General features: G+C 39.8%; 1 protein-coding gene across 4 annotated transcripts; it reads right to left on the reverse strand.

Moving 5' to 3' along the window:
- Nucleotides 1-448: 448 nt before the first annotated feature.
- Nucleotides 449-8,547, reverse strand: LOC109767816 (short integuments 2, mitochondrial). 4 transcript variants are annotated; one of them, XM_020326536.2, is made up of 9 exons: nt 8,264-8,547; nt 7,676-7,780; nt 7,449-7,526; nt 6,723-6,864; nt 5,992-6,062; nt 4,356-4,452; nt 3,957-4,168; nt 680-931; nt 449-630 (listed from the first exon to the last, which is right to left on the reverse strand). In XM_020326536.2, exons 1-8 carry the CDS (start codon nt 8,423-8,425, stop codon nt 686-688), a joined length of 1,113 nt encoding a protein of 370 aa, XP_020182125.1. In that variant the 5' UTR covers nt 8,426-8,547; the 3' UTR covers nt 449-630; nt 680-685. The 4 variants fall into 4 exon arrangements, with proteins under 4 accessions (XP_020182125.1, XP_073355735.1, XP_073355736.1 ...); XM_020326538.3 differs by lacking the exon at nt 449-630 and adding an exon at nt 3,522-3,594 and having other exon boundaries at nt 695-931; XM_073499634.1 differs by having other exon boundaries at nt 449-931.
- Between the last annotated feature and the right edge of the window lie 1,755 nt (nt 8,548-10,302).

Here is a 10,302-nt window from a genome sequence, read left to right on the forward strand (position 1 = left end):
ATTTTGTTCTTCTTTCTCCAGACCACCAGAAAAAGGAGCATGATTGGGCAACCAAACCTATGTAACCGATAAACCATATAACTCGGTCTCATATTCAAGAGATCCAAAACCTTTTTGGCTTGCATCATGAGAATGAAATTCATAGGTTCAGGAGATCCAAGACCTTTTTCAACTTACCATGCCTACTCTAATCAATTAAAAGAGTAACCACTCGCAGAGTTCTCTTTACATATATACAGAAAACAGGTTGCTTTACCTCGTGCATTGGAAAAATTAGCCAATCTGTCGCTGCATCATACTGGCTGCCTACGGTTTTTATGTATTGGTGCCCCACCAACGGTCCAAGAAACCCACCTGCTGATGATGCAAAATCGGTTCCCCTACGTGTGTAAGTTTCCTAAAGACCTTGCACAACCACTTCCACCGAAATCTCGGGACAAAGGGGACGAGAAGAACACGGGGAAAACAAGAAACAGCAGCCAATCCACATAGGCAAAGAGCCCACCACCAAATAAGCGGGAAGCGGAGAAACCCTACAAGGGGAATCTGCGCAGCAAGGCACACGTCTGCTTCTAGTTATCTATGAGTGGTGCTGAACATTGTGACACATCGCATTACTTCACAACAAAACTATTCCTGGAAGATTGCAATCACCTGGCATTCAAAGGCAGGTGAATCTTCCCCTTCACTGCTGGTCAGGAAGGTCGTCGAGGATGAACGGGCCGAGTTTCCCTGATCTGAAAAGAGTCAATAACTTCTTGGAGGCCGGGCCATGTGATTCATCAAGCGGTTTGTGGGGTATTCTGAACACCTTTCGAAGGGCAACAAGCTGTGAGTCGATTAGACTTTCCAGCTCGTTATCTTCATCGAGGTTGCCTGTGAATTCCATGGCTGTACTGCACAGCGTTCTCTGGACCTCTATCACCAAGTCCTGTAACAGGAGGATGAGGTTGTTAACTCCTATAGGAAATAGATGACTTGGAGGAAACGATTGATTACCACAGTATCATGGGCACAGCAAGTTTTTTTTTAAGGTTAAATGTGCAATTTGCACCGTACGAATAGTATGCATAATAACAATGAACAACAAGCAGCTTTTGATTGGACAGAAAGATGATAGTAGGAAGTTCTGTGTAAGTTTATTATCCTGTGCTATCTTGAAGACGAGTCACAAAATCAACTCTGACACACAAGCAGAAATGATGAAGCAAACAAGTGGGAACACAAAGGATTGAGCAAAATAAAAAGAAATACATGAAAATAATTGGCAAGTCAACAAAATGTACTATTTTACAGTTCAATTATATTTAATTAGAATAATTAACGAGATATGGCAGATAGACATAATCACATGGTGGGAGTTCGACTAGCACAAAGTGTGCTGCAGAACCCATCTACCTGGATATGGACCTTTTTGGATCTCAACCACTATATGCTGAGGTGTACACAACAGAGGAACTATAGTGACACACATCAGCGCAATGCACTACAGCATTGCATGATAACTGCTGTGGTAGGATAGATAGATAGAATTGCACTAACTAATATGGTGGGTTTTACACGTGGATGCAGCACACTCCACCAAAACTATGAGCACACATTAATCAAATCAATAAGACCATATTATCAACTTCTGCCATGGCCCTAAATTAGATCAGGAAATACAAATTAGCATCTATTGGCATTATTCCTTACAATTTTGCAGGACGAGCTAGAATAGTACTGGAGTGAAAACAAACCTGAAGCTATGTGTGGCACACAGAAAGTTGATAATTTAGCATCATACTAAAATAAAAACATGCAAACAAAAGATATCCCATGGTCTCATAAAAAAGAAGATATACATGGCGAATAAATTCTTATCCACGAATAAATTCTCCATTATGGGTGTGCTTTGTTGGAGAACAAAGTCGAATGGAATGCCATGGTTCCATTCCACGGAGTGGGTTGGTTTCGTTCCTGTGTTTGGTTGTGGGCATTATGTGCAATGGAATGGTTACATTTCAGTGTTTGGTTCGAGAGATGGAATAGAATAAATTTGGTTCAGCTCACCTCTTGTGTAGAAAAGGGTGAGATTACCTTTCAATGCACCAACCAGCATACACACCAAGCAAAAATCGCAAAAGACTAGCTTTTTGTTGGAAAATTCATATACTGATGCCTATGTTTTACGTGTGTAAAATTTATTACTATATAAACCACACCATGGACAGTGTGGACTAGCCTTTTTCTTTTCCTTCAATGCTCAGAATTCTAACTCTGATAGAGCAGCTATGAGAATGCAGGAAAACGAGGGTCGATGCTATGGGACATGATAAAGTGAGGGGAAAACAAAAGAAAACAAGGAGGAAACTTCTAGCAGCTAGCTGATGTTGTAGCTAGTAGCACTAGAGCAAATCACCCTACTAGCCGATGCTGCTGCCGCTCCTCTCTCTGCTAGCCGCTCACAATCTCTGGTGCTGCTGCTCTGCTGCGTGCTAGCTGCTTCTTTCCCAGGCTTCCCCTGCTGCCCCGCCGAGGCTCATCGCTGCTCCGCTCCTGCCTGGCCGCTAACGCCGCAAGCAGCTGCTGCCAAGGAGTGCCGCACAGGCATCGCACCGCCACTGAGGAGCGCTGTCCACAAATCGATCCGCCCGCCCGCTGCCCTGCGAGCCTACGCCGCTGATTTTTGCTTCATTGCTAGACCTACGCCGCTAACCGCCTTCTCGCTGGGAGTGCCACTGTTTTTCCTTTGCTCATAGCCCACTGCCACTGTTCTTTCCATCTCCACCACCACGTTATGCAAGAGAGAGATGATGGGATAGGTGGGTTAGGTGGGGGTGAGAGAGACGTGGGTGGTGAGACGAAATTGTTCTTTTCCGCTAAGAGCTGGAACCATGTAATTCCAAAGATTTGGAGGAATCAGTGGATTCCGGATCTTCTAGCTAGCAGTCTAGCACAGCCAAAAAATATGCTGAAATCCAATTTCGCCGCACATATTTTAGCAAACCTTGGTGCTGATAGTTTAATCTGCAGTGAATCAAAGATTGTGGCTTCAAAATTATCAACTTCTGCCATGGTACTATACTAGTTTGCACGACAAAGTTATCATTATTTCGAACTATTTTGCAACACTAGGCCAGGATACAGCAGTGTCAAATGACCGAAGCAATGAATTGTGGTACATAAAATGTCAACAGTCTACCATTAATGTATAGTAACTAAGACATACCAGAACAAGATATTCTATGCTGGAGAATTTATATTGTGAATAAATTCACTATTGAACTTGTTGCCAGCAAAACCACACAAAATTGGCTGAAATCCAACTTTGCTACACACACTCTGAGCTAACCTCCAAGCTGACTGTTTAATTTGCAGAGTTCAAAACAGAGTATGACAGAAAACAAACTAACAAAAACTAGATGGATGTGTAATGTTTGCTAATGACCCAACTTAGCCTAATGCTAGCCCCAGCTAGCAGTGAATTGAAGATTGTGACTTCGATACATCATGAATATAAAGTGAAGATAAATGTATACCTAGCAGGTTAGCGATATCAATCACCAGCACTTCACAGTTACTTTATAACTACCATGTCAACTGACAAGCTAGCTGCATAGAGTGCAACAGAGCAATTAACAAAGAGGGTAGCATCTAATGAAAAAAAACCGAAACCATGACTCAAAGCTACAAATAATGCAGGCTCACATCAGATGTGAACCATAACCATTTCATGCTAATCCAGTGCATCTGATTTTAAAAACTTCAGGTGGTAGGATCACACTGATTGTAAGGAGTTATTATTATTTTCAAAATAATCATCCATGTGATCCTCAAACCCTCATATATCTAATAGATCCTAATGTCAGCTGATGGCACACAAGAAAAGTTTGCATGATAGCACCTGGATATGGGTTTGGAGACATGCCCCCTTAATTGGCTCATGCAGTGCATTTTCTGATAAGAGCCAGTACCTGAACATACAAGGCATCTGAATTGTTAAAACGCTGCCTCCTCCGCACTGAACCTCTAGACCCTTTTTCACAACTGTCATCTGGATCTTCATCAAATTCTTCTCTTCTGTGTAGCAATCGCTCCCAATGTAGAGGGGTTTTTCTAATATTAAGAAGAGATAATAAATATTTGGCTATACGCTCCTCTCCAACCACCGAATCTTTAACAGCTCCTGTACATAAACAGAAAAGTACAATATTACAATGTGGCAATACAAGTATGTGAAAAATCCAATATCAGAGGAGAGTAAAACTAGTAAACAAACCATGATAATCATTACGAGGAAGGCATGCCAATAATCTTGCTCTTCAGATAATTGTTGGCACAGAGAAAAGGACAGTACAGAATAAGAATCTAACCTGTCAGAGCAAGCTTTAGACCTGTTTCCATGTCTGGAATGCTTGGCACTAGAACACCTGGTGTATCAAGCACGTAGATGCTCGGCTGGCTTGCAATCTATCAAAAAAAACATTGCATTGTTTAATGTACTCAATTAGTCATAACAGAAGAGACCAAACAACAGGGCACTGTCCTAGAAATGGCTCGTACTTCTACAAATGCACTCACTTCAATAAAGGGTCACTGACACAGCAGTTCCATGTGTGGACAGTTGAAAATTACTGAGCTGATTGTTTTCGTGAAAGAGAATGGAGTCAGGGTTAAATGAAATAATTACCAGCCGAGCGCGATGACAGGGCCACATACGGCATATGGGCCAAGGACATGTTTGGTTTGTAACCACACGTTGCCAAATGTTAGGCAGACAAGTTAGGCAAGTGTTTGGTCGCAGCCACGACACACTTTCTTAGCCTCTTACCCCACTTTTCATAGTCATTTGCTAGCCAACTTCTGCCACAAGTGTACAACCAATTTTACTGCCTTGCCACACTTGTAGCACAAAAGTGGGGTACAGCGTGGAAGTCAACTAAACACGCCCTAAATGAATTGTACTAGGTTTTGGGTTGCATGCCCAAGTTGCCCGTCGTATGGATATGTTTAAAATGTATGCAGAACAAAGAGAATGGAGAGCACAGAAGTAAAGAAAGGCGAGTGCAGCGTTTCTGCTCCCGAGCTCATCTGCACACCCCCCCCCCCCCCTGACGAAAAAAATCAAAACAAATACTAAAAAAAATCAAAAAAATCCAACTTTTTTTTGTGTGGTAGATAAGTTTATGCGTGAGGTGCGCTCCAAGTTTCAACTCATTTGGACATCTGAGCAACTCTCAGCAAAAAAGACAAATTCAAGGTCTGTAAAAAAGTTTACTGTTCACACACTGTTCTGACTCGATTTTTTTTTTGCTGAGAGCTGCTCAGATGTCCAAATAAGTTGAAATTTGGAGCGAACCTCGCGCATAAAATTGTCTATCACACACAAAAAAATTGGATTTTTTTGAACTTTTTTAGTATTTGTTTTGATTTTTTTCTGCCGGGTGCAGATGAGCCTGGGCACCGAATTGGGTTTTCGAATTCGTGGCATCTATTTTCTCATGTGTCTTTGTTTTTATGCTGTCCCCAAATCTTAGCTAAGATTGTGCATATGTGCCGTGACAAAGATCTTCTATTTTGTGAGCTTCAAGGCACATAGGTAGCTAATTTAGTTGCCAGATGGAGCTGCAAAGCAAGACTTGCCAGTATACATAATATAACTATTATTAAAAACTTGAAGTTAAAACATAGTTTGTATCTTCTTAGTAGGAATAAGAGGGAAAAAGTTTCCAAGCTTCCAGCAGCTAGTCCATATCCATGGATGTGTGCCTATTTGCAATGAATACTACGTCTAGTGTTGAATATGCGCGAATAACATAAAGTAACAAACAAAAAGGTACTCAAATATGACTCAAGTGGACAGTCATTCACGTGCATAATATAACTGACAAAGCAGTCAGGTTAACATATGATATCTGTTGTCTTTCCTGGTATCTAGAACAGTGATAATGAGCATCTGGAAAACATAAATTAACAAATTCAGTCGTGCCATTGACCTTAGAGCCTCACCTTATATCCTGCAATGTCTTGTGTAACTCCAGGGAGAGGTCCAACTCTAGCCCGCTTCATCTTATCGTTCACTGGGAATAGAGCAACAACAAACATGGATAACCAAGGAAATAAACAATATCCCTCTTTATTCTAAAACTGACTCCTAATGCAGCACCCATGTTAAGCCACATCACCCTAAAAAGACCAGTCATTGGATTATATCGAGGGTCAATCAAGTCTGTTAAATCTTCACAGTTAAGACCTACAAATAGCCTTGTCTTTTGGTCAAATAACACATCCCTTGATGAAATGGTGTCTCTTTGTTAAAAGACATGTCCCTTGGTGAAAAGGTGTTTCTTCATGAAAAGACACGTCAGTTGGTGAAAAGACGTCTCTTCGTGGAAAGACACGTCCCTTTGTGAAATGATCTTTCTTCGCAGAAAAACATATTAGAAAAAGATTGACAAGAAACATAATATTTTTAAGATTACCACATTACAAAAATTCACTTTGTAAATTCCCAAAATATGCCACCATTGAAACTGTCTTAACTGTGCCAGAAAACTAATGTACCAAAATTTAGCATTTCAATTTGGTTATGCACTTCAACAACATTTGAACTTTGCAACTCTATGCTTAAAAATGCAAATTTTATACATAAATATTTCAAAATAAACTAACTAAAACAATCTAATAATACCTGCAGCAAAGTGTGGGCTTTACACTAGTTTCTGCTATATTGGTCATACCTGGAAATCTGGAATTGGCAATTCTATGAATGGAATTAATGAGTGCAGACTTTCCAACATTGGGGACACCAACTACCATAACAAGAAGTGTGGGCTCTTTCAAGATTGCTTCCCTTAGTTTCAACTCCACAAGCCCAAGCAGCTGTTAGTTACAGAAGCAAACTTTAGATGTGTTAAACACTTAAACCTAAACTTAGGACTAAATGAAGCAAATCATCATCTAGGCCAGCGAGTTAAAAACTTGAAATACTTACAGAGCCAAACGGAGGTTGAGTCAAATGAAACGATAAAGATATCAAAATCCAGTTAATAACATACAAGACGCAGTTTCACAAGTCTGAATCCTAGTACAAACCTACTTCAATTGATATTCCTATTGATCTGGGAGTTACTATGAAGGTTCAGTCATCACGTGCCCTATTAAGTTAAGCCAGCTCGTGTCCTAGTAGGTTAGGTTTAGAATTCTCGTAGAAGCCCTAGTAGTGGAAGGCTCTGTTTGTGAATGACCTTTACCAGCGCAGAATATAGAATCTCAGCAAGTGGTCTAGGCGTCTAGCGGCCAGTTACCCCTACAATGACTAATTAGGTAAATGAACCCCGCTCTCAAAGTTGCAAATAGTTTCAGAGCTTTAACATCTGATTGATGCTTTCAGTATAATACAGAAGATATCCTGTGAGGTTTACACAAAGAAAAATGGATAAACATGACAGTAACAGTTAGCTAACCTGATTAATAGAGTTGCTGCTGTGTGCATTTAATGAGATGCAATCTTGCTTACATGATTGAAAATGATCAAGCCACATCTGCATATTGGTGTAAATGCGATATTGTGAGTATCAGCATCAGCACCAAATCTCATTGTGTATGATAACATGATCAAATCTCATGAATGTTTCAACAAGAGATAGTGCTTCCAGCCTGAGGAGGCTGACCAAACTAGATAGGTGCTTACATTCATTATATTGGGATTCGCTAGATCTTTCTTGTTTAGAGCAAGGATGCGCCTCTTAGCTGAGAGAACCGGCTGAAGGTCTTCGTTTGCTGAGGATAACGGAATCTGATCATAAGTTACATCAGTTGCAAGAAAGTAATCCTCAGAGGAATAGAGAAACACAAGAAGCAAACAAAGACTCGTCAAATAGGCAGTTAAAATGATGACAATGCCTGAAGCATGTTTCGTCAGCTCAGTAGATGATGCTACATTTTCTTTGGCGGGCATCTTGATCATTCATCATATACTTAATACTTATAATAATAAAGTAAGAACCTAAGGCTAAGTTATGCCCGGTTCAAAAAAAAAAGAACCTAAGGCTAAGAAGTGAGACGAACATTATGTTCGGTTTCAAAATGAGTTCCACGGAATAATGGTTTAAGTTGCATGCAAGAAGGACATAATAAAAGATGGTGCTGTAAGAAAGACATTTCATCGAACACCCTACGTGCACCAGGAAACTGCCTCCCTTGTGATCAACAAGGCGAGACATTTCCGAAAGAGGATAGTGGTGAGTAAATGGAGGGGAGCGGGTGCCGGGGGGCTTACGCGGGCGTCGCGGACCTCGATGACGAGGTCGGCGAGCTTGAGGCGGTCGCGGATGGCGCGTGAGGCGGCAGCCATGTGGCCGGGGAACCAGTTGATGGCTCCGCCGCCGGCGTTGAAGGCCATCTCACTGGCGCGCTTTCCCGCACGCGTTAGACCCCGCATCCTGGCGGTGGCGGCTCAACCACGCGTCGACGTCGGCGTCGGCGGCGCTGCCCCTCCTAGGATGCCCGTCTCTCGCTGCAAGAAGCTTTACAATTGAGACTGCTTCTTTTTTTCGAGGGGAACTAAGGCAAAAAAACCGTCAGTGCCGTGCTGCTTTTGTTTCGCACAGTGTCGGCCCAAGCAAGCCCACGCCGGGAAAAACCGTCAGTGCTATATCTCGCCTACTGCGAGATGTAGCTCTCGCTCCACTCAAGTTTTTTTAAAACACAGTACAAATGCAGACGCTCGCATACACGCATATACACTCAATTCTATTAACGCACGTATGCACACCCTACCTCTATGAGCAACTTTGAGATACTGAGCCAACACATTATCTTGAGATTGACGCAGTCGTCACAAACGGCTTCGTAGTCGACGGTAATGTCTCCTCTCATTGAACGCACATCATCAGAAGACCTGAAATAAAATCAGAAAAATGATACCATCAATACCAAGTATGGGACTCAAATCCTGATTGGTTGGTTCCACCATAATCATCTGAGCTATGCTCAGTTCACACCCAAGGTGTGTTGTGCAACAAGAAAGTAGAATCTAGTAGAAAGCCCATAATTTTTTCCATCAACTTGATTAATTAATTTTAGAATATAGGACTTCTCTATTGGAACAGGTTGTTGAAAGGGGTCGCCTGTCTGTCCATTAAATACTATGCTTTTTCCCGGATACTCGGGTTCAAATACCCATGGATGTTTCATTTCTTTACTGAATTTATATAATTCTGAAAATATAAACTTTCTTGAAGCCTCTTGCTCGCATTTCTCATCAAAGGGTGCTATTCTATAATGCCCGTGCATATGGGTCAGCCCATTGGAGTGTTTTGCTTGTTTGGTCGCTATGTTCGCTCATTCAGTTTGCTTTTTTATCTTCTTCTATTGTACACTAGCTGAATTGGTCTTGTTTTTCTTCATTTTCTCTTTTTGTTTTCCTTTTATGATTTTATCGGTTTTCTTAAGTTTCATTGATGTTTTCTTTTCTTTCTTTTTCTATGTGTTTTCTTACATCTCTCATCTGCTTTCTTTGGCTTTCATTTGTTTACTTTTGTTTTTCCCCCTTTCCTGTGTTCTCATTTACGTTTATCATCATGGTTTTTCATTTTCATAAGGCTTTCTCTCACTTTTTCATCGTTGTGCTTTCTTTATAGTTTTCATTGTTTTCCTTTTTGGGTTTCGGTCTTCACTGTTTAATTTTTTTTTCTTTCCTTTTTTCAATACATGTCTACTTCTTTATATACATCGTATATTTTTTTGTATATAACAACAATTTTTTTTATTCATCTTTAAAATCTTTCAAATACATAATTAATATTTTTTAAATATATATTTTGATTTATACATTTTTTTGTTGTAGATTTTCCGTATACAGCAGAAACATTTTTTATACATGTTTAATATTTTACGATTACAAGATAATATTTTTCCAAATATATGTTTTGATGTCTAGATACACATTGTAGATTTTTAGGATACATCAAGAACATTTTTATAAATGTCTAATATTTTATAAATGATAAAAAAAATATTAGATATATGTTTTGTTATCTATTTTTTCATACACCTTGTACATTTCATATACATCAGGAATTTATATATATATATGTTTAACATTTTATGAATACATGGTTAACATGTTTTTATATGTCACATACACTTTTTTGAATCACGTAACAATTTTGGGTCACAGTTTTATTTTAATGCTATCAACATTTTTTAAGACATTACGCTAATAATATTTTACACCGTGTTAATATTTTTATAATTCACAGTTTATGATATTTTTCACAAAATTAAGTTTCTGAAATATGTGTATTTAGAATCATT

This window comes from Aegilops tauschii, chromosome 5 (assembly GCF_002575655.3).
Source record: "Aegilops tauschii subsp. strangulata cultivar AL8/78 chromosome 5, Aet v6.0, whole genome shotgun sequence".
NCBI classification, from domain to species: domain Eukaryota; kingdom Viridiplantae; phylum Streptophyta; class Magnoliopsida; order Poales; family Poaceae; genus Aegilops; species Aegilops tauschii.

Coding starts and splice junctions, on each gene's coding strand:
- LOC109767816 (XM_020326536.2), bottom strand. CDS start 8,425: ATGCGGGGTCTAACGCGTGCGGGAAAGCGCGCCAGTGAGATGGCCTTC. Junction 7,527..7,675: donor CGAATCCCAATATAATGAAT/GTAAGCACCTAT, acceptor ACCAATATGCAG/ATGTGGCTTGATCATTTTCA. Junction 932..3,956: donor CAGATGCCTTGTATGTTCAG/GTACTGGCTCTT, acceptor CTCCTGTTACAG/GACTTGGTGATAGAGGTCCA.